We start from the raw sequence: 22,295 nt of genomic DNA, 5'->3' as shown, positions 1-22,295 counted from the left end.
CCCTTCTGGGCCCCGGTGAGAAGAACAGGAAGGCATTTGTAAGGGGAAGGAAGTTTTATTTATTTATTAAGAGCCCACAGCATCTAGCTTTTACAACAGACCTGCCTGGCACCCAGAAAGTCTCAATAAATACTGGGTTGTCCCTGAATGAGTCATCTGTTTGCTGTCTGACTGAGCAGGGACACATAAATCTGAGATGTAGTTGGCGCCATCAGTTAGCGGGTTACCCTCCACGGATTCCTTGATGGGAGGGGTAAGGGAAGTAACTCCAGGGTCCCTTGCAGGCTTGTCTCTTCATAGCCTTCTCTTCTGAAAGAAACCCTGCTGGTCCTCAGAAAGAGGAAAGAGGCTGCCTTCCTTTCTCTCAGCCCCCTGCTCCTGTCAGCCCCGAGGAAAGAGTAGACCAAGTATTGGCAAACTATGGTCCATGGGCTAAATCTGGCCCACCGCCTGTTTTTGTAAATAAAGTTTTATTGGGACACAGACACACACTTTCATTTACATACTCTCTCTGGTATCTTTCCTACTACTTCAGCGGAGTTGAGTAGTTGTACCAGAGACCATATCATCTCCAAAGCCTAAAATACATATTACATGGCCCTTATAGAACAAGTTTGAGGATCCCTGTTCTAGAGCAATGGGGGGGCCAGGGATACTGCCCCTAGGTCTATATCATCTAAAAGCATATACACCTCTCCAGTTGCTCATTGTCTGGCTCTGTATCATCCAAGAGTGCATAAGCACATCAAGTAAGGAGCTCACCCTTTGGTTCTACATCATCTAACAGTCCATAGGCACATCCAGTAACACATCACCTAGCTCGACCTGAGCCTCAGAGAAATGAAGTGGCTTGCTCAAGGTCACACAGACCTGAGTAAGTCGTGGCACAGTCCAAGCCAAGGCTCCCACCTTGCCTCTTCCCATGGGGTAACACTCCCATTTCTGTGCCTCATTGTGCCTCTGCCCCTTGCATACTCTTTACTTGTGCTTTTTTATTTCCCTTCCTCTTTTACACCAAAGTAACGAGACACATACCTGACCCCCATTTTTAAAAGCCATACCTGTCCTTCCATGCCCTAGCAAAAGTTTCCTAAGTGTCTGATTTTATTTTTTGGTTTCCAAACTACTGAAAATATCAATTTAAGAAATTTTAGGATGCAGAACTGGGCTAGCAAGTGGTTCAGATTTATATGATAATAACTTCGTCACATGAAATCAGACTTTAATGTTGTTGGTGGAATTTTTTTCTTTAGTTTGATCAACACTATCAAGTAATATCCAGTGTGACCCAATTTCGGTACAGTGCCAGGGCTGACCTGGCCTGTCAATTTATTAAGGCTTTCCATAAATCAGACCTAATATTTAATAACATTGTCAAATAGAATACAGTATTAATAGTTCAAGTGTCAATCTTCACAGCTCATTGAGCTCTTTGAATAAATAGACAAGTAGCTTGTTTCAGACCCTGTGGCTAGAGATAGTATTTTTCAGAGGGAAATAGCTTTTGAGTCCAGCAGTCCTAACAGAAGGTGGTTTTTTTCCACTCAGTAAATATCGCTGAGGTCATAAAGTGTGAATGCAAATGCAGGAAGAAAACAGGCCCACAAATCTTATTTATTTCCACACTGATCTAAAGCTTGCCCTGGACCAGATTGGGTATCACCCATCAGCCCCTGCATTTTGTCCCTTCCCCTTGCTCTCAGCTCTATGGCAAGGGCTGCTCCCGTTGCACACACTGTCTGCTGAATGTCAGGGACTGTACCGTGTGGCAGGAAAGGATAGGGTCAGGGACCATACCCTGAGGCAGGAAGGTCCTTCTCGGGGTCCCCAGAAGGACTGTAGCCTTCCATGGGAGGACAAGGAACTTTGGTGCCCCACAGTGCTCTTCATTTGGAAGGAGCATGGTGAGGAAGCATCCTGGTTTCACGGCCTACTGGAAGTTCCTACTGAAGAGGGAGAAGAAGCTTTTATGGAATGGTATTCCTTTGTATTTGGGGGATGCTAGGTGCAATGATCAGGAAGATTTGGCCGAGTTGATCAAAGGGACTTTTGATGGGGTCTGGCCCCTTGGAAAAGGGACGAGTACAAGCTAGGCAGCCCTGTGCAGAGGAAAGGAACAACATACCCTTGGCAGCAGCCATGGGCCTTATAGGCCTGCTCCAAGACACATATTTTGTTCTTTCTCTGCTTCCGAGTCAAAGGGATTCCATATGCCTCCTTCCTTCTGAGATGCTCACTTTGGATAACTATTCATCTCTCTATCTTTTCTACTTGCTCAAAAGCACCATATCCATTTTTCAAGTTGGGTAGTCTCTTCTCTTTATTTGTTCATTTTTTCACTTACTCATCCATTCAAGAAATGTATTTGTTCATTTTTTCACTTACTCATCCATTCAAGAAATGTAGTTTGAAGAACTTCTGCCTAAGAGTTTGGAGATGTGAATTTAAGTTCCACTTTTGACTTAATTTAACCTGTGGCTTGTCTTTGGTCAAGTGAATTTACCTCTCTGAGCTATCTGCGACACTGAGGAGGGCCTTCCCAGGTTAGCTGTGAGCTTACCAATGCATTAGGCGGAAAGTATCCAGTATAGTAGCAGAAGGTCGACTTCTGGTCAGCAAACTGCCTCAGCACCTACTATTTGTTAGGAGAAGAAGATAACAAAAATATAAAGACAAATAGCACAGAATCCTTTCATGAAGTATAATTGACATACAATGAAATGCACATGTATTAAGTGTTTGTTTCATGGATTTAGACAATTGTATACAACTGTGTAATCAACACCCAAAACAAGCTATAGAAGCTGTTCATCATTTTGGAAAGTTTTCTCATGTCACTTTCTGGGCACTTCTCCCGACCCCCAGAAGCAACCACTTACAACTTTCTAGTAATGCAGATTAGATTTACCTGTTCTTATAATTCATATAAGTGGAATAATATAAAATGTGTTATATTTGTGCTCAGTTTCTTTCACCCAGTAAAACACCAATGAGATTTAAGTTGTGGATATCAGTACTTCTTTTTCTTTCTTCCTTTTGAGTAGTATTCCATTGTATGAATAAACCTCAATGTCTTTATCCATTTTCCAGCTAACATACATTCAGTTGTCGCCAATTTGGGGCTAATAAGAATAAGACTGTATGATCATTTTTATAAAAAATATTTTGCGGAGATATGTTTACACTTTTCTTTTTTTAAGATTTTATCTATTTATTTGACAGAGAGAGACACAGCGAGAGAAGGAACACAAGCAGGGGGAGTGGGAGAGGGAGAAGCAGGCTTCCCTTGGAGCAGGGAGCCCGATGCGGGGCTCGATCCCAGGACCCTGGGATCATGACCTGAGTCAAAGCTAGACGCTTACCAACTGAGCCACCCAGGAGCCCTTGTTTATGCTTTTCTTTACCAAATACAGAAGAGTGGAATTCCTGGGTCATGGGGTCTATGTGTGTTTACCTCTATAAGGAATTGCCTAAACACCTCCACCTCTATTTTACACTCCCACTAGTAATACCTTATTTACATACTTGAAAGCTCCAGTTGCTGAACATCCTAACCAACATTTAGTCTTATAGTCTTTTTGACTGTAGACAATTTAGTGGATGTGGAGGATGGTTCTAGGTAGTTTTGCCACAGACATCTTGCTGCAAGCATTTTCACTGGAAACATGTTCGCCACATAACTAATTGGCCATCGGGCAAGTTTGCCATAAAAGATAAAATAACTGGTTGACAGTCTGGTTTCATTTCTCCATTGAAAAATTTTCCTTTTTTATATTATATAAATCTTAGCTAGGCCTCATAATGATCTATATAAATCTCAGCTAGCCCTCATAATGGTCTATACGGTAACATGTGGAGATGGTGGTCTTAAAATAGTGGATGATGACAAACCTGTATGTTGACTTGATAGAAAATACAGTGGTAAAACTTACTGGAAGTGTGAAATAAGGGAGTGTAAAGCCAGATTACACTCTAGACTACACTAGAAAACGATGACAGATCAGTTACAATGATCACAAAGCTCAGTTACAAATGTATTACAGCATTAGCATTTCTTCCACATTTTCCATAGAACTTTGGAAATTAATTTTATTAATTTTTTCATGTTTCATTATGTCCTTTTTAATGTCCCTCTTTTCTTTTTCATTATTTTATCTTTTACAGCAAAATTGCCATATGACCAATTAGTTACGCAGCAGAAATGCTTTCAGGAAAGATGTCTATGGCAAAGATGCTTATGGCAAAAATGTGGACATGGTGAAGGATATCCCATTTTTTAATTGGCATTCTTTTGGTGGCTAATGATGGCTAGCACTCTTTCATGTGCTTATTGGCCATCCACATAGCCTCTCTTTTTTTTTAATTTAAATTCAATTAGCCAACATACAGTACCTCATTAGTTTCACATAGCCTCTTTCAAGAAGGGTGTGCTCAAGTCCTTTGTTAATTTTTACTGGGCACTGCAGCTTTTCATTATAGATTTAGATGAGTTTTCAGTATATTCTAGCTGTAAGTCCTTGATCAAATATAAGTACTGCAGTTATAATTTCCAGTCTGTAACTTGCCCATTCATTTTCTTAATGGTGTTTTTTTAAAGAGTAGAATTTTTAAATTTTGATAAAACACCATGTATCCACGGTTTTTTCTTTTATGGTTTTAATGCTTTTTTGTGTCCTAAGAAAGTTTCCTACTTTAAAGTTGCACATTTTCTTCTAGAAGGTTTTTACATTTATGTCATCTATTTATATTTACATTATGTTGCATATCAAATTTGTTTTTGTATATGGAATAAAGAAGTGGTCCAGGTTCTCTTTCTCTCCCCATACATATATCCAATTGATCTAGCACCATTTATTAAAAAAACAAAACAAAACAAAAGAAATAAAAATGCGTTTATTTAACAAAGAGAATAGATGTGTTGATTGAAAATTAACTGGCCATATATTTGTTGGTCTATTTCTGGATTCTTTATTCTGTTCCATTGATCTATATATCTATTCTTATGCCAATATAAAAGTATCTTGATCGCTGTCACTTTATAATAATTCTAATAATTCCTTATATCAGGTAGTATAAGTCCTCCAACTTTGTTTTTCTCTTACAAGAGTATTTGGGCAATTCTAGATCATTTCCATTTCCATTTAAATTTTAGAATCATCTTGTCAAATTTCTTCAAAAATGCTTGAGATTTCAATAGCTATTACACTGAATCTATAGATCACTTGGGGGAAAATTGATATCTTCACAATATTGAGTCTTCTAATCCACAAACATAGTTTTTCCTTTCAAAACACCAACTTTTGACCTTATTGATTTTTCTCTGTTGTTAGAGTTTATTGATTACAGATTTTTTTGTTGTTGTTAAACTTTTTTCTCCTGTTCACTTTGGTTTTAATTTGCTCTTAACTTCTTCTTGCTTCTAAATGTTGAAACTTAGACCATTGGATTTTACTCTTTCCTGACATAAGCATTTAAAGCTATAAATTTGCTTCTATGCACTGTTTTAGCTGAATCCCATGGATTTTTATGTGTTGTATTTTCATTATCATTAAGCTCAAAATATAAAGTGTCAAACTTAGCCTTTTTCTTTACAGTGTCCCTATTAAGTTCTGGAGGACAGCAAATGGCTGTCATTTAATGGGGGAAGAGGCTATGGGGACAGAGAGCAGGGATTTATTCTGTTTAGTGAGGTTGAGGAAAGCTTCCTAAGGTACTTTTGTCATGAATGCACATTTACAATCCAAATGCCTCAATTTCTTTTCAGTTTTGAGGATACAAGGGTGAGAATGTGAGAGAAAGCTGGCAAGCAGGAAATCAAATACACAGAAAAATAAGGGAAACCAGAGAGGCAAAAAAGACAGTTGAATGCCATGCGAACAAAACCCATTTTTATTTCTATTGAATATATAGTTTCCTTGTAGGAGAATGGAGGCAGTGGTATTTTCCCTGCTGAACAGAACCCCTCCCTGGGGCCTTGGGCTTAATTCTAAGTGTCTTGGCCATGTAATATACCTGAACCATCTTCATTCGCATGCTTTAATTCTGTGGCCCAACGCAACTCCAAGTGCACTAAGGTTAAATATCCCCAATCCATGCCAATGTTTAAAGTAATAAGAGCTTTTAAGAGGAAATCTTAGGTTATACGTTTATAATTTAAATATAATATATCACCATTAAGAAAAGCTTAAAATAGTCTTAAAAAATAAGCAGAGAAGAACCAGCCAAACTTTTTTCCCATCACCTAAATAAGGCTCCAGGGATTCTTGCGTATATTTCTGTCCAGTCTTTTTTGAATCTCTACAAAGATTTTATAGAATTACATTGTTATAGAAAATACATTTTATCCTATGTTTTTCTAATACTATTATAAAACTTCATAAAAATTATTTTAGTGGCTAATTAATATTTCATCAAATGGATGTCAAATAATTTACTTAAACATTTTCTTCTTGTCATTTGGACCATTTCTAAGTTTTCACAAATATAAATAACAGTATAATGAACATCTTCAGGTGTAATTTTTTTTAGTTACTACGTTTATTCCTTCAGATCAAATTCTCAGAAGTAGAATTACATTGTCAGAAAAGGATATACACATTTAAAGCTCTTGACAAAATGTTGCTGAGTGTTGCCAAAAGGAGAACTTTGAATAAATTACATTCTTATCTTTGGGATCAGAAGAATACTCAGGTTTCAAAACAGTTTTTTTTTCCTCATCAATTCCTTGTGGATTTATGTTTAGTAGGAAAGATCTTTTTTATAAATTGGTATTTTTTTCTACTTTTCTCACATCCTCTGTTGTGATTTTTTTCCTTCCTTTCTTTTTCTTTGTATATAGGTACATATATATTTTAGCTTTATTTTGCTTTATTATTCTGGGAACTGGAGTAAAGAAGAAACTACTTTCTTTTCAACTCATTTTTTTCCCTTGGCCCACATTAGGTATTGCCATCAATGATCCATGAATTTTGGTGGGTTTGAGAAAATTAAGATCATGGTTAGATGTTTACCTTAATTTAATAATCAGAATTGATGCATATACAAACCCCTTCCTCAAATGTGTATTTCTGCAACAATTTACTGTTTGAAATACTTGGTCTCTTATTCCTTTGTTCATTCATTCATTCATTCATTCACTTGTTTATGAGTGCTGAGCTCAGTTAATATGTAAAAGTGGGCTTGATACTTTCCTCCTAAAACTGAGTTGAACTGATGTAATAAGACCAAAATGAAGACAAAGGCTGATTTTGGACAGTATATCCTTTCAAACATAAAAGATATTTGTTTCCTTTCTTACCTTATCTATGGCTTTCCTTCCATCCACTGGGGCCTGGGCTCAATGTTTGGATAATCAGGAGATTAATATAACATGATGGCTACTATTAGAGAGATCTGGGATGGCTCAGGTGCAGTGTTAAGCTTCTGCCATGCTTTAGCTCAGTTATGCTTTAACACAACCTGTTTATTAATGAGAAAACTGAAGTTCGAGGACAAGGGCCTTCCTGCAGATCAATGTTGAAGTCAGTTTGGGACCCGGGGTTTGAGCTCAGTATTTTTCTCACTCCAGCACCTTTGTTGTTATTTGTGGCACGTTGCAGAAATGGAGGGAGAGGTATGATCAGAGTAAAACTTCGGCTCCTGCCTTTCTTCCACTCATCTGGAAGCCAGAGTGCTTCCTTTCCCTCTCCCCTCCTTTATACGTCCTCATGCTACCTGCTACTTGGAGCATCATTTCCTTTCTTGGTTGGCCAGGCTGGTTTCTAGTTATTCCTCCAGCCTTAGCAGAAGCATACACTCTTCCGGAGGCCCCCGCTTCCCACCCCATCCCCAGGTCCTCCCCCCCACTCCTGCCCCAGGACAGGGTGAGAGGCTCCCTTGTCACCCTGTGTGTCCTAGAGTACAGCTTCATCAGATGCCACCCATCCTTAGTGCCCTACTTTGACACATCCCCCACTACACTCAGAGGCTGCTTAGGGTCAGGCCTGTGTCTTAATCTTTTGTCTGTCCTCAGGGCCTAGAGCTGAGGTAGGCTTAGCTGCAAAGCACATGGACAGCCATGTGCTTCTATCCTTTTAAAAATCAAACAAAATAAATGCTCAATGGGTAACAAATGAGAGTGTGCAGAAATGTAGGCATGTGCATCTTTCTTCAACACAGATGAGTAGGATTGCTGGTACCCAGTTGCAGAGAGGGCAAGAAGGGCAGGGGGCGGCTTAGTCAGTCTCCTGGAGCAGGTTCCCATACAATTGAGTAAGTTGGCCCCTTCATAACATCCTGCTGCTTAATTCTGTTTGATGATGATTGGTTTGGGATAATACAGTCCAAAGATCAAGGAAAGCCCCCACTGTGCCTCTCTTATTAAATTACTTTGCTTTGGGTTTTGAGCATTGCCAAGCAAATCTCGTTATGAATTCTTCAATTACTTTCTTTTGCGATTTTAATAATTTGGTAGGGTAAGCTCTGGAATCAAACCAATATATGTGCCATCATGCTAACTTTGATTATTTTCAAACTCCTCATTAGAGGGGTGGGAGGATGTTCACTCCCCTTAAATCGGATTTTATTTTTTCAGATTTGCTCTGCCCCATAATTTGCTTTGTACCCAGGTCTGATACGCTTCACCTTAGTGCTGGCTATAAATGTGGGCTGATTCCATTCTATTTGTTCCGCTGCGCATTATTGCTTTGGGTTTTATGATTTAAGTTTTTACATTTTGAATTGAATTGTTTTGTTATTTGATTACATTAAAATCAAGAAGCGATTGCTGATGAAAACAATTTTGATTTATTGCGTCAGCCAGATTGTTGGCAATTTTTGTTTAGCTTATTTTTATTTCCATTTTGTTGGTATAATGTTGTTTGTGCAGAAACAAAAAGGGAGAAAGGGAGGAAGGAAAATAACATTCATAAAGAAATTATTCCATGTGGCATTGTGCTTCTGTACTTTATCTTCACCATTGATGGCGTTTTGTGATATTTCCATTTTGCAAATGAGGAATACAAAAACACAAAAAGGTTGAACAGTTTGTCCAAAGATTATTGGACTCTTTCTCTGCCATCCATGTGTTCATTATTGTTACTACTATTATTACCATCACCATCATCATCATCATCAATAATATAAAACCTATTTGGGTAGAAGTAGTGGTTTCCACAAGCATGCATAGCTCTAATGAGTCTCTTTACCTTCCAACATAGAGATATTAAGATTGGCTTTTTAACCTGACATTTTTAAAATTTTAGTATGTGTTTGCGTATGTGTGTGTGAGAGACACACATACACACACACACACAAAGAGATGGACAGAGACAGAGAGAGAGAGAGCAATGAAGGGTAGATAAATTTAAATCAGGAACAGTAATAAGAACAGTAAAAAATCTGAAGCTCATGCCTCCCAAGGATCAGATAAAGGAACCAACCAGAAATGGTGTGGAGCCTGGTAAAGAGAACTCTGAGCAGTGAAATTTGGTATCTCTAGTATTCCAGAACCTTTGTCTGGAAGAGGTCTCGGACCCATTCTGTACGGCCCAGATCTCAGACCGCAGCTTAGTTACACGAGAAGTGACGTGCAGCAATCTCTGCACTTTCTAGTAAGGGTTCAGCATCCCTGTGCGATGTGATGGGCTCGTATTAGGCAGTTCCCCTGCCAGACCCCTCTAGTGGCGAATCTTTCTGATTCTTTGACTTTACAAAGCCATACGTCCTGCCAGGTAGAGCTCAGAGTTTGTTCTGTGAGGGATGGGAGTCCATTTCAATCTCTTTGGTCAGAATGTGACCTCTTTTGTAGCTCCTCAAAGTGCTTTCAGGCTATTGTGTGAGCTTTTTCTCTCAAGGCTGACATTTCTGCAAAGGCCATAAAGGAATACCTCAGCTGCAGATGGGGTTGGAAAATGAGACTCTTCAACATAAAACCCGCAGAGATGGCCTCCCAACACTTTAAGGGTTGTCTTTAATATTAATTATGATCCCACACAATTTTACTGCTTCTCTTTCCTTCAGGCACAGTCCGAGTTGCCAGTTCTCAACACCTTTTATGGCTAAAGAAACTGAGAAGAAGTGGCAGCAGATGGCAAAGACACCTTGGCCTCGGGCGGGGGGCGGGGTGTAGTTTCATGGGTCTCGTTTGAACTTTGTCTCAATGAAGTCAAATGCTCAGTTAAAGCAGCGTTAAGTGTGGTGAGTAGAGTGAGGAATTTGAGTTAACAAGAACTGGGTTTGGAAGTTAACTAACTCCCGAACAAAGTTATCTCCTCTGAAAAATAGGAATAATAATCCTGGGTCTTCTCGCAGTTACCATAAATAAAGTTTAGAGGTGATGTGAAGGGATGGGTGCAATGCCTGATAAAGTGTATTTTAACAATGTAGCTCTCAAAGTGTGGTTGTTGGACGAGCAATATCAGCATCATCCAGAACATGTTAGAAGTGAAATTCTTGAGCCCTACTTTAGATCTAATAAATCAGACGACGACACAGGAGGGGAGCAGGATAGAGATTAGTAATCTGTATTTGAACATACCCTCCGGCGGGATTCTTATGCCCTCTTAAGTTTGGGAACATGCATTTGAGTAAGTGGTGTTTATTGTTATGATCGTTGTTTTATTAGTATTAATATTTGATTTATTCCTGAATCTTAGAAAGTGACTCTTAGTCAGAGGCCCAAGGGTGGCCTTTGACGCTGTCCATGAAGGTCAGCCTCTGGAGGAGCAAACAGGATGGAAAGGGGCAAACCTGATGGGGTGTACGGGACATATCCAGCCCAGCTTGCTTTGATTCAAGGCCCCAGGCTTCCCAGATCCTAGCATTCATGCCTTCAGTTCTTTACTAATCACTTTATGCATATTTTTTCAGCACCAACTGTATTCCAGACATCATGCCAGGGCAGCAAACAGGACTTGCATGGCCATGGGGCCTACATTCGTTTGTGTGTGTGCGTGCGCACACGGGCGCACACATGCACACAGGGAGGATCTACATGGTCTTAGCCCTGTGCTTCTTCATAGGATGTTTGACCACATGCTTGTCCTCTGTGCTGCCTGAATTCATGTATTCTTGAGTCTCTAGGATGACATTTTTCATTTTGTATTCTTTTCTCTTTGTAATCTATTTTGTATCTAAGCAAACCAACTTACTTTCTTTTAGATCATTTTTAATCTTTCCCGTGGAAAAACTCAGATAAGATTGTTGTTTATCATGGTCCTTGGACAATTTAAAGTTTTGACAAATCATTGAAAATCAATATGTCCCTTTGCCCTGCTGGGAAGGTTGTTTATGAAGCCCCTGGTTTTGCTGATGGTGTGCAGTTTTAGGCTTTGAGGAAGGAGCCATTGATCCTTCTAAGTTAGGGCTTTTCTTTTTCCTTTGTACCGAACTAGCTCCTTCTCCCTTGGAGATGTGAGAAACCTTCTCCCACTAGGACAATACTTGATTCACTAAATAAGACTGTTTCTCCCAGAGTGTTAGAGGACCAAAAGGGAATGCAGCCATAAAGCTTCCATAGGGTCAGGTGCTGGAGGCAGACATCATTAACAAAACTTGGCCAGAATCTGGCAGCAGAAGAGAAAAGAAAATCCGTATGATGACAGAGACAGCTGCTCAGGCAGCTCTGTGTGGCTCTTCGGGGCTACTGAGGTTGAACTTTTGATGTGGGAGAATGGAAGGCCACTTGCAGTCAAGGAGACCTGGGGAGACATTCAATCTCTGTCAATAGCTGATTCTGTGGTCTTGGGCACGGTCCTTTTTGAGCCTCAGTCCTCTTGGGAAACGGAAATTTCGTGCTGTGGAAGTTTATCCTGAACTTTCTAGGAAGAGAATGGATGGGAAAGCACCAAGTAGAGTACTTTGCAGGAAGAAGGTGTAAAGTGTAACTTACCTTTACTGTTTGTTTTCAATAGTCTTGCTCTCTCAATGCTACGACTTCTGCTCCTCCATTTAGTTCCCCAACCTGAGACCCTAGAGCCATAACACTCTCCCCTTTGTAAACCTGCTCTCAAGAGAAGATCAAAAATTAATTGACACAGAGGTCTATTTCATAGGATCTCTCAGCTTTAGCACACATCAGCACCACCTGGAGAGATTATTAGATGGTTGGGTTCTACTCCCAGAGTCTCTTTATTCAGTGGGTCTGGTATAGAGCCTGAGAATTTATATTTCTTTTTAAATTCTCCAGTGATGCTGATGCTGCAGGTCCAGGGATCATACTTGGAGAACCACTGGTCTATATCATAGACTTTGAGGATATTAAAGCTGGAGAAGACCTTAAGGACGATAACGGCTCGTCTTCCATTTTTACAAATCAGTAGTGAATTGGTAACTGGGCCAGGACTATGACCCAGGCTTCTAATTTACCAGGCTGATGATTGAGGACAATCTCAAGTGTTATTTCCCCTAAGGCATTTGCATTTTAATGAGGGTCCAAACTCTAAGCTATAAGGATGATGCTGGTGATGATTATCATGATCATGAGGACAGTGTCTTATTGTTTGAGTTCCTTCAATGCATCAGACACCTTCCATGCTGTCTGTCCCTGTGATGAGCCTGTGAGGTGGGCTTGCTGTTCCTGCCTTCTAGATGAGGTCATGCAGGCTTAGAGTTTCAAGTGGCCTGAGGAATTACGTGCCATTCATTCTCTGTACCCCTTGCTGTGCTCCTCACGATTGACTATGTTATTCTAGGATACAGGAATACCAGGATGGGACAGACAATCATTGCAGACATCTTGCAGGCCTAATGCCTGGCCATCAGGAGCCATTTTATGCTGCTGTAGTCTCAGGACATTTCCCTTATCCCCGTCCTCTCATTCAGGTAATGGGCAGCCTCCTTGGGACCACCATGACAAACCTACAGCATTGCCCTCATACTTGTGTTCATGTCCATAGACACACACACGCGCGCACGCACACACACACACACACACAGGACATCCCTGTACCAGATGGCCTTGTCGCCTCTTATGTTGTGTTATCATCCAGCTCCTTCCTGTTCATGCTGGTCTGAAGCCAGGAGCCAAATTGACTGTGTGCCCCATGGACACTTCAGAAGAGCAGGCATAATGCTAATTGGGAATGTTCAATTGCCATCTCCCCTCCCATGGAGCCTCCCTGGTTTGCCTGCTTTTGCTGGTCCAGGGGCTGATCCAGGCAAACGGTCATTATCTCTCATTCCTTGGGTGGAATGTTTCCTTACAGTCTCCTGAGGTTGGCTTGTGAACACTTCTGAGAGTCCTACTGATTGTCTGCCCTACATTTGCACGTCATTTTGGACAACCTATCCATTGTTTTGACCAGGAGAGGCAGGCTCCTTCCCAGCTGATGGTCTATTTATCTTAAACCCTTTGTGGTTCTCCAGGCACTTGGTACCTGAGTTCACTTCTCTGCTCCTTCTCTGTGGGCTGTAACACACACACATACACACACACACACACACACACAGAGGCATGCCCTCACACACACACACACACACACACACACACACACCACATGCTCCCACAGAGCATGTTGGTGACTTGGTCAAGGTGGAGGAATGAGTGGCAGGGGGGCAGTGGGTGGGAGGAAGGATGTTCCCTTAAGAGCTGACAGATTGGCCTCCTGAATTGAGCTGAGGACTGCAGAAAGGAGGAGCCAGAGTCTGCACTGAGCCCTCACTATCGCCAGGCCTGGTGCATTGTGCCCTGTAATGTCAACTTGGAGTAGTCCTCTGGGAAGCAATTATTAGTCCCCGAGATTGTAGGTTCCCTGCAGAGCTGGGATGTGGCCCTGGGTTTGTCTATGTCTAGAAATCTACTCTCTTCACTAAACTGTGCTCAAGGAAGGAGGCCGAATCACTAAAATTCCCCCCTTGGACAGCTGCAGTCACAGAAGAAATGCTTGCAGAGCTACAGAAAATATAGGCAACACAGCAGATCAAAAGACACCATCAGAAGTCACCTGTGATGACATCACCCCGAGATGACCATTGTTGCTATTTGGTGCTTGGTTTCGATTTGTCATAAATATAAAAACATTATTTTTACATGATGATTTAAAAAGGATACCATGATGCAAATACTGTAGTGTAACAGATTCTTTTTCACTAACCACCATAAAACTGGTTGTCATTTATTTAGCATCTACTAGATGCCAAGCAAGGCCCTAAGCACATCACATTTATTGAGGGGTTTAATCCTCATCCGAACTCTGTGAGGTATGGACCATTTTGCATCCAGGAGAACCAAGGCCCAGAGATGTTAAGCAACTTGCCTGCACTCACACAAACAGCAAGCGGTGGAGCTGGGATTCAGATCGATACAGTTGGAATCGAGAACCCAGGCTGGTCCTTATTTACACCATGGACATTCATTTCCCTTAGCAACCAATGCTCTCTTAAAACTCCATAGTAACGGTAATGTAATATTCCATCATTTGATACTATCATTTACCCAGTTGATTCTCAGGTGTTGAATATTTAGATTATTTCCAATGCTTGCTAGTTTAAACAGTGTTACTCTAAAAATCTTTGTACAAACATCTTTTCAGAAACTGTATAATTCCTTAGGGTAAATCCCTAGGGGTGCAATTGCTGCGTATGCACATTTTAAAAGTGTTAGAATCTCCCCACCAAGTTGCCATTCCAGAAATATCATGCCAGCCTACATGCCTACCAGCAGACTGTAAAATTGTCCTTTTCTCCACAGATGGTCTGGGTTTTCGCTGTGCATCTTGTGAGTTGGTACAGGTATGGGTATTAGCCGGGGTTCAGGCTGTGAGTGACAATGCATTGCCAGTTTGTGAATGCGACCATAGGAGCTAAGACTTGGGACCCGTGAGAGGGCCAAGCTCTGCTTTGTTGGGGTGAGAGGTGGATGCAAGGAGAGGCACTGGGCATGCCCCTGGATGGTGAACGCCCATGAGGATGCGTCAGGTGTCCAAGGAGTCCCCGATATCCTGACAGCCCCATCCAGAGACAGACAGTGTGGGCCCCTGTGACATCCATCTCACAGAGTTTCAGTGGTTCCACAAGCCACCTCTGTTTGCAAAGCTGGAGAAGCACAGCTCCGAGGGCTCTGTCCCCAGCAGCATTGCCCTGGGAAGGGCTCAGCGGGCGAGGACACACAGGGAGCAATTTCCTCAGCCCTCCCCTTCCCAAGTCCAAACGGGACAGAGGGGAGAACCTGGGCTTCTTTGGCGCCAGCACGACAGGGACCTCACCTTGACCTGGCTCTGCCATTCACGATCTGGGTTTGTTTGGAGCAAGTCACTTTCTTTCTCTGAATCTCAGTTTCTTTGTCTGTAGAAGGGGATTAACGTTGGGCCCTTCACAGTTATACCAGGGATGGAAAAGGAATTGGGTTTCTGCGGGTCCTGGCACCCAGCAGGGACTCTCCCCTCCCCTGTCCCTGGCTCTGCAGACACCTGATTTCCTTTCTGATAACATCTGTGTTTGATGTTTGCAGTACCAGCATTCTTATTTGGGGGAACAACATGGTGGCTTGGCCCTTTCCAAAAGCAGTTAGAATGGCGTAGAAGCTCATAATGAAGTTCTTGCCTCCAAGGCTGCTGTATCTGAAAGCTGGTGCTCCTAGTGAGTTCTGGGAAGGACAGAATTAGCGGTGCAATGAAAAGCAATGCAATCTCATTTTATTATCAGTGTGGAGCAATGGAGAGTGAGTCGTCCAATATCCCAGCTCACTCTTGGCTTTGTTTGTGGTGCCCCAACCTTTCTCCAGCCATAGATGCTGATCCCATTCCCCCAAATCTTGGGGAGGGTGCTCTAAGCGCTGGGGCCAGGCACCTCATGTTTCCATCCTTTTCCATTCCGTAGTGTTCCAGCGTGTGTGCAATGGCGCAGAGTGGACTTCAGGGAAGGACTTGGATCCTGTTTGCCAAGAGGCTTGCAGGGAGATAGGTCAGGGGTGGCCAGTCTACCTGCTGCTATCCTGACATCCTGGGGATGGAGATCCAGAGGCCTTTGACTTTCTCTAATATGGAAGCTGTTCTTTTCCTCCTGTCCCTGAGTCTTCATATCTTATTATTTTATGTCTGAATCTAGTGCCTTTCCTTTTCCTTTTCGGGAAAGGAGAAAATGAAACAAAGCAAAATGTTTAGATGCAGCCCAGGGAAATAAGGGTTGTATTTGGGTAATGTCTGGGAAATTGGAGAGCTCTGCCAGGCCTCTGTGTTCTGTTGATGGGAAGGACACACAGGGGAACAGAGATCAGACTATGTGGTGTGTGATAACAGAGACTGTGTCACAGGATTAAAGAAGAACCTTTAAGCAACTTGTCCTAAGAATCACTAATACCACTCCATTATGTAATAATTCTATCCATCTTTTGGCATATTACATTTCACATGTCTACAGAACAGTAATAATACTATATCCATCTTATGGTTTTCCACTACTTTGCTTTTGTATATATATGCTTCTGCATATACATATATTTCTGTATATACATATATTTCTGTATATATGTGTACATACACACACACACACACACACACACACACACACACACACCAAGCTTTGTGGGTAAGCAGCACAGAATAAGAAGGTGGATAGGGGCCCATGGAAAACTGTTTCTGACCACAAGAGGGGGAAGCATATCTTAGAATTTTGGAGGGGCTGTGTGGAGCTCATTCTACATGGGGACAAGAGGGTCTATATCAGGGGACATAACCATGATGGATGGGGTGTTTGGGCTCCTTATAGCTGGCATCTGAAATGTTCCTGGGAACACAACCAGACCAAAGAAGGCTTCTGTGTCCTATAGGGTCTGTGACCCACCAGGAAGATGGGGAGACATCTGCAAGGTCCAGAAAGTTTCCCTGGGAAGCCTAGGGAAGGTTATGGTGCTGCATTTTACCCAATAATGGGGCTAAGATGAGGATGTAGGAAGCTCTGGGATGCTGAGGAAGTGAGGCAGGGGTGTGGGGAAGGGAGGTTATTTCATAAAGATGGAGGGCCACTGCAGCTGGAGCTTTCGTATTGGCCCACATGCAAGATGGGGCACATCGGCCTCTCCAGGTCTCCCTGTTCAGGCACTGTCTGGTAGATTCGGGACCAGCCACGTGCTTCTTGAAGCAGACATAGGAAATATAATGGTACATTTAGTCCCTGTTTACAAATGGGGAGATTGAATGTCTCGGGTCACTCAGCAGCTCAAGAAAGAGAACCACTTTCCCCTCTTTTCTTGACTGCCTTCCTGGTTAGCAGGGGTTTGCAGCTGAGACATCGTTCGCATCTTCTAAGCTTAGGCCAGTGAGACACTAAATGCTTCCTTCATGCAACTGCACTCACCTGTCACTGAGCCCAAAATGGAGCCACCCATGCTTGTGGCTTGAAGGAAGCAAAGTGCCCCCATAGAATGGCCATGCCAGGCTCTTGTCAGAGTCGGTTTCCACTCAGTTGAGTCCAGCTTATTTCCTTTTCCTTCTTGGAACATCACTTGAAAGGTAGAAACGAACCTGATCTTAATTCTTCCTTCAACATGACATGCCCTTTTGAAATCGTACAAATAACAATGTCTGATTGTCATGTTGAATTGCGAGCATGGATGTGAAATGCTCCAAAGTCAGACCAAAGCAAAATATTAGGTCGTAAGTCAACATTTTGCTGAGAAACTCGGCTACGAAGAGGTTGAAAATTTATATCTTTTCATGAGAAAACTTGTTTGCCAGCAGGAAAAAATTTCAAAGACTGTTATATTCCCATGCGGAGGGAGAGAGATGAGTGTAATTTTGCAACCAGGGTCAAAGTCCTTTAGGGACTTCTGAAACAGGCTTGGCCAAGGAATGAGGCTTTGATGTCATATTTGGATTGCTCCCTGAGGTGAGAGTCCACGGGTGGCATGGGTGCGTGGGTCAATTCTTACAAGCTCCTTGGGCAAAACCGTGTGACTGGCTAGGAGCAGCCTCTTCCTGCCAGGGGGATGCCACACTCTACCGACAAATCCTTTTGATGGAAAACTTTTGAAGAGAAAAGGAGCCGTTTGGGCCCATGGGCGCTTTGGGTCCTGAAAGAAGTAAAATGTTGACTACCTTCATCTAAGCAACTGTGGCACTCTGTGGAAAGTCGCAGTGAACATGAAGACTGAGGAGAAATCAGAGAGAGAGATCAGAAGAGAAGACGCGAGAGATCAGAACAATGCCCATGAAGACATGGCAAAGCTTCTACCTTGCCATCGTGGCCTCATGTCCACCATGCTTCAGCCCTGCCACCAAGCCCAGACCCAGGCCTTCCAGCACCTAGTGTGAGCTGTGGGAGGGGGGAAGAGTGGCAAAGAGGCATCTGTGTGCTCACTATACAATTAAAACCAGGCACTTGGCTACATTAAGAACATTATGCTCTATTTTAAGCTGGTCAAGTGACAATGTCTAGTTTGCATCTCCTTCCAAGAAGCAAAGGCAGCTCACCTTTCTTCTGAGTGCCCAAACTCCAGGCTAAGTCAGAATTAAGGCTCAGGATAAAATAGAAGGTCTGCTGTGGATGGGTGTGATGGAGTGGGACTTCAGTGTGACCACGGGCAGATTCCTGATGGGATAATCTGCAGCCATTGCATTGATATAGAAACCTGCTCCTGTGTGTAAGGGTGTGTGTGTGTGTGCTCGTGCACTCCCGCACACATGTATGCTTGTGTGCCTTTGTGTCTGCATGTGCATGCATATATGTGTGCATATAAAAATGTGTGTATGCATGTGTATATGTGTACATGTTTGTATGCATGGGGACACTCTTGTGTGGGCAGTGAAAGGCAAGTGGCAAAAACGCAGCCTGGCACTGTAATAATCAGGACCCTGTCCTTGATGGGTTCTTCCCTGTGCATAGCAAGTTTGTGACTTCATTATTATTAAGTCATGGCCACTCGGGGTCACTAAACCTAGGGCCACCTTCCACGTTCATCCTAAGCAGGGTTCAGTTGGGTTCTAAGTAGAAGTACTAAATGGGGACTATTATGCTCTCCTCCCCAAATCTCTGATCAGAAAACCTCAATTCTCTGGGTCAGCCTTTCTGCACTTTCCAGGGTGAGTCTGGTAATCTGAGAACTAGGTCCCTGCCACTGTGAGCAGGAGGCTAGCTGGAGAGCCCACCTGCCGCTCTCCTTCCCCACCTCTCCGTGTGACGGGAGCTGCCCTGGAGCCTACTGGAGGCAGCGTCGTGGCCTTTTACGTCTAAGCACAGTGGGTGGCATCAGCCGGTGGGGGGAATTTGTCACCAGAAAATAAGAGGAGAGCTTGCGGTGCTGGCTCAGGCAGGGGGCCACGGAGGAGGGTCCTGCACATCCCACCATTGCAGTACTCACAGCTGAAAACTGATGCGGACGTGCCTGACTTCATGGTGCTTTTGGTCTTTCAGGCAAAGAAGGGGAACTACGCCTTTCTATGGGATGTGGCGGTGGTGGAGTACGCAGCCCTAACGGACGACGACTGCTCCGTGACTGTCACTGGCAACAGCGTCAGCAGCAAGGGCTACGGCATCGCCCTACAACATGGCAGCCCCTACAGGGACCTTTTCTCCCAGAGGTAAGCACCACCAGCCGGGTGGGGGGAGGTGGGCTTGGAGGATAACCTTCTTTTAGGTGACGAGAGCCCACACAAACTTGTCTCTTCGTCACGTCTCCTCAGCCCTGACCTTGTGCCAGCATGCACAGCTCCCCCCACCCCATCTAGTCCCGCGCCAGCCCGGGGTAAAGAAGAGCAAGTATGTCGTCCCTTCCCATGAAGGTGCACAGTCTCGGTAGGAGCTGTGACGTGGGCAGGGGAGCTGGCATGGGGCAGTTGGTACAATGGAGAGGATTTTCTAGAGGTGGAGGAGGGCAGAGGAAAGCAGCTGACCAGCCCCCCACCCCCTTGCCCCGGCAGGCCAGGGGGCACTTTCCAGAGGAAGTGACACCTGAGGCCTAAAGGATGAGTAGGAGTTAGCCAGATAGGCCCAGTTATCGAAAATTAAGTGAATAATTAATTGGATCTAACAAGGACCCAATAAGTACTTATTATTATAAGTAATAGAACTTCTGACATTGGCTTTTGTGGGAAAAGTCAATGTGGGAAGAGTCAATGTGGAGTCTTGAAAAGAAGTGTGGTCAGAGAAGCTGACCCTGTCTTCATGGGCACCTGGGCTGAGGAGGCCAATGCTATCTGCTGGGGCAGGCAAGGGACCTGCCTTCCACTGCAGAGTGGACAGTGGCTCATGACCTGCCTCCTCCTCATCCTCCCCAGATCAGCTTCCTGTTAATTAATACTAGTAAATGGTAGGTGTAGGGTCTGGGGAAGTAGGGAGGAGGGCTGTATAGGGGTGGGTATTCTAGCCTAAGCAAAGGTACATGGATACCCTCCACTAGAAATGTGTCTAGTGTGTATTGGCCTTTTTAGTTTCCCATGTAATTTGCTGGTGGGAGTGCATCCCTGGTTGAGCCCATTCTTCTCAGGACACTGGGGCATTATACAGTTTCCAAGTGCACAGTCTGAATACCTGGCCAACTTCCTTAGGAAAAATAGTCTGTCATCACCACCCCACTGTTTCTGCCAGAGAAACTTACCTTAGTCTTTGACTAGGTGTCTCGGCCTTACCAGATAAGGTAGAAGTGAGGAGCGTGGGTCAGCTCAGTGGCCTTTTCCCAGTAGCCAGCCTGCTACCTGGGGCTCCCCTTCCCAAGGACGTCTGTGCCTTGGGCCCACCACTCACACATGTCTGTGAGGTGACATCCTGGTGAGTGAAGAGGGCAGGACTGAGGAGCCCAGAGAGGAATCCCTAAGGACAGGCTCTGCCTTGGTCCACCAAAATCCAAAATGGCAGAAGTGTCCAAGTGAAAAAGCTGGCATGGTACCCAGGCTTAGGGGCAATACCAGTTGCCTGGTAAACACAGGCATCCCATCAGTAAGGATAATCCATTTGGGGGGTCGAGAGTGGTTAGAGAACCTTCATTCAAGTTTTCTCATGAGAAGATATAAATTTTCAGTGGCTTGTTTGCAAAACTCAGAAAAGGGGTAGAACTAATTAAGTTAAATGAGGCTTTTGGTTTTTTTTCTAGAATTTAATCAAGTATACATTCTGTGCCTCCCTTTGCTCCCTGGAGCAGAGAGACGACCAGGGAGAAGCAGGGGGAGAGTTTTATCAACTGTTCCGATTAAAAGCATGAGGAAGGAATGACTTCTCTCCAGGATGTGTAATATATTGGTATTCTTGAGGTGTACCCCCAGTTGGTTTTCTGAGATGAGAAGCTCAGGGCATTCCACACACCATCAACCTGTGAGCACCTTTCTGGAATAGACGGTAGGGGAGCTGGTGGGGCCAATGCAGCAGCAGCACTAATGTACCCCAAAACAGCAGTCGTGGCAGCGCAGGGTCCCCAGTGAGGGAAGCTTAGGGTCCCCATGTACTTGGACTGTCCAGAGATCTCCCAAAGTCCGCTGACGTGATTGTTGGCACACTGGAGAGAGGAAGGAGCTTGCTTCCCAGCTGGATTGTTCAGTGGGTCAGGGCAATAGCAGGCTCAAACCAGATCGGGGGAAACCTAAGGATATTCAACCCAGAGCAAGAGATGAGCGTGAAGAGGGTGGTTGCTCACTTTCAATATTGTAGGGCTTGCTGGGTGCAGAAGTAATCCCATGTCCTTTGTGTGGCCTTAGAGGGCAGTGGACCAGGACCAGTGTGGGGGTGTGGGGCCCCAAAATTCAGGCTTGCCCTGGAACAGGCCTGTTCATCATCTATCAGTTTGCTGACCCTGAGGTTCTACTCAAAATTTCTCACAATAGAGACTCTGTTGGCTGCTCCCCCAACCTGAGGAGTGACCATAAACAGAAGTGCCTAGTCCAATTTCCTGGTTATTCTGGTTATTACTCTTAGCTTTCATGAGAAGGCTGTGTGCTCTATGACTTTAAGTAAATGTCCCCAGTGGGCTGTGCCGGTCTCCAGAATTATCATCACCTGGCTCTATGTTGCAGCCCTTCTTGAGCTGGAAGCATCCCCCCTCCCCCACCTGGGCAAATGGGTCTCTACTTGGAGGGAACACTCAGACCTCGGGTTGCCAACTTACTGTGGCCAGTGGTTCTTCAAGAGGCTCCGTTGTATGGTGCATACAGAACCGTGAGCTGGCCCTAGCTGGGGCATGCCTGAGAGCAAGAAGGGGGCAGATCCAGGAAGTAATGCTCCATGCCATTTACAGAAAAAAGGTCTTATATAAATAGATTCCAGTCTTATCTGGAACTGCTGTGACTTTCTTTCCCTTAGTCCTGGGAATTAAGCTATTTCCTTGAATACAGATACGTTCCCTTGCTTTGGCAGAGGACAGGATCTATAGGCTACACCTTATAAGTGTGTATGAT

General features: G+C 43.7%; 1 protein-coding gene across 3 annotated transcripts in view; it reads left to right on the top strand.

Moving 5' to 3' along the window:
- GRID1 (glutamate ionotropic receptor delta type subunit 1) overlaps window positions 1-22,295 on the top strand; it is a 774,024-nt gene that overhangs the window by 672,294 nt on the left and 79,435 nt on the right. For all 3 annotated transcript variants that reach the window (XM_032423996.1, XM_032423994.1, XM_032423993.1), the window contains exon 14: window positions 19,327-19,493. In XM_032423996.1, coding sequence (XP_032279887.1) covers window positions 19,327-19,493 — 167 coding nt within the window. The remainder of the gene's footprint in view (window positions 1-19,326; window positions 19,494-22,295) is intronic.

This window comes from Phoca vitulina, unplaced genomic scaffold, assembly GCF_004348235.1.
Source record: "Phoca vitulina isolate PV1807 unplaced genomic scaffold, GSC_HSeal_1.0 scaffold29, whole genome shotgun sequence".
Lineage (NCBI taxonomy): Eukaryota > Metazoa > Chordata > Mammalia > Carnivora > Phocidae > Phoca > Phoca vitulina.
Note: the sequence above shows the minus strand (reverse complement) of the source record. Positions and strands in the feature narration are given on the sequence as shown.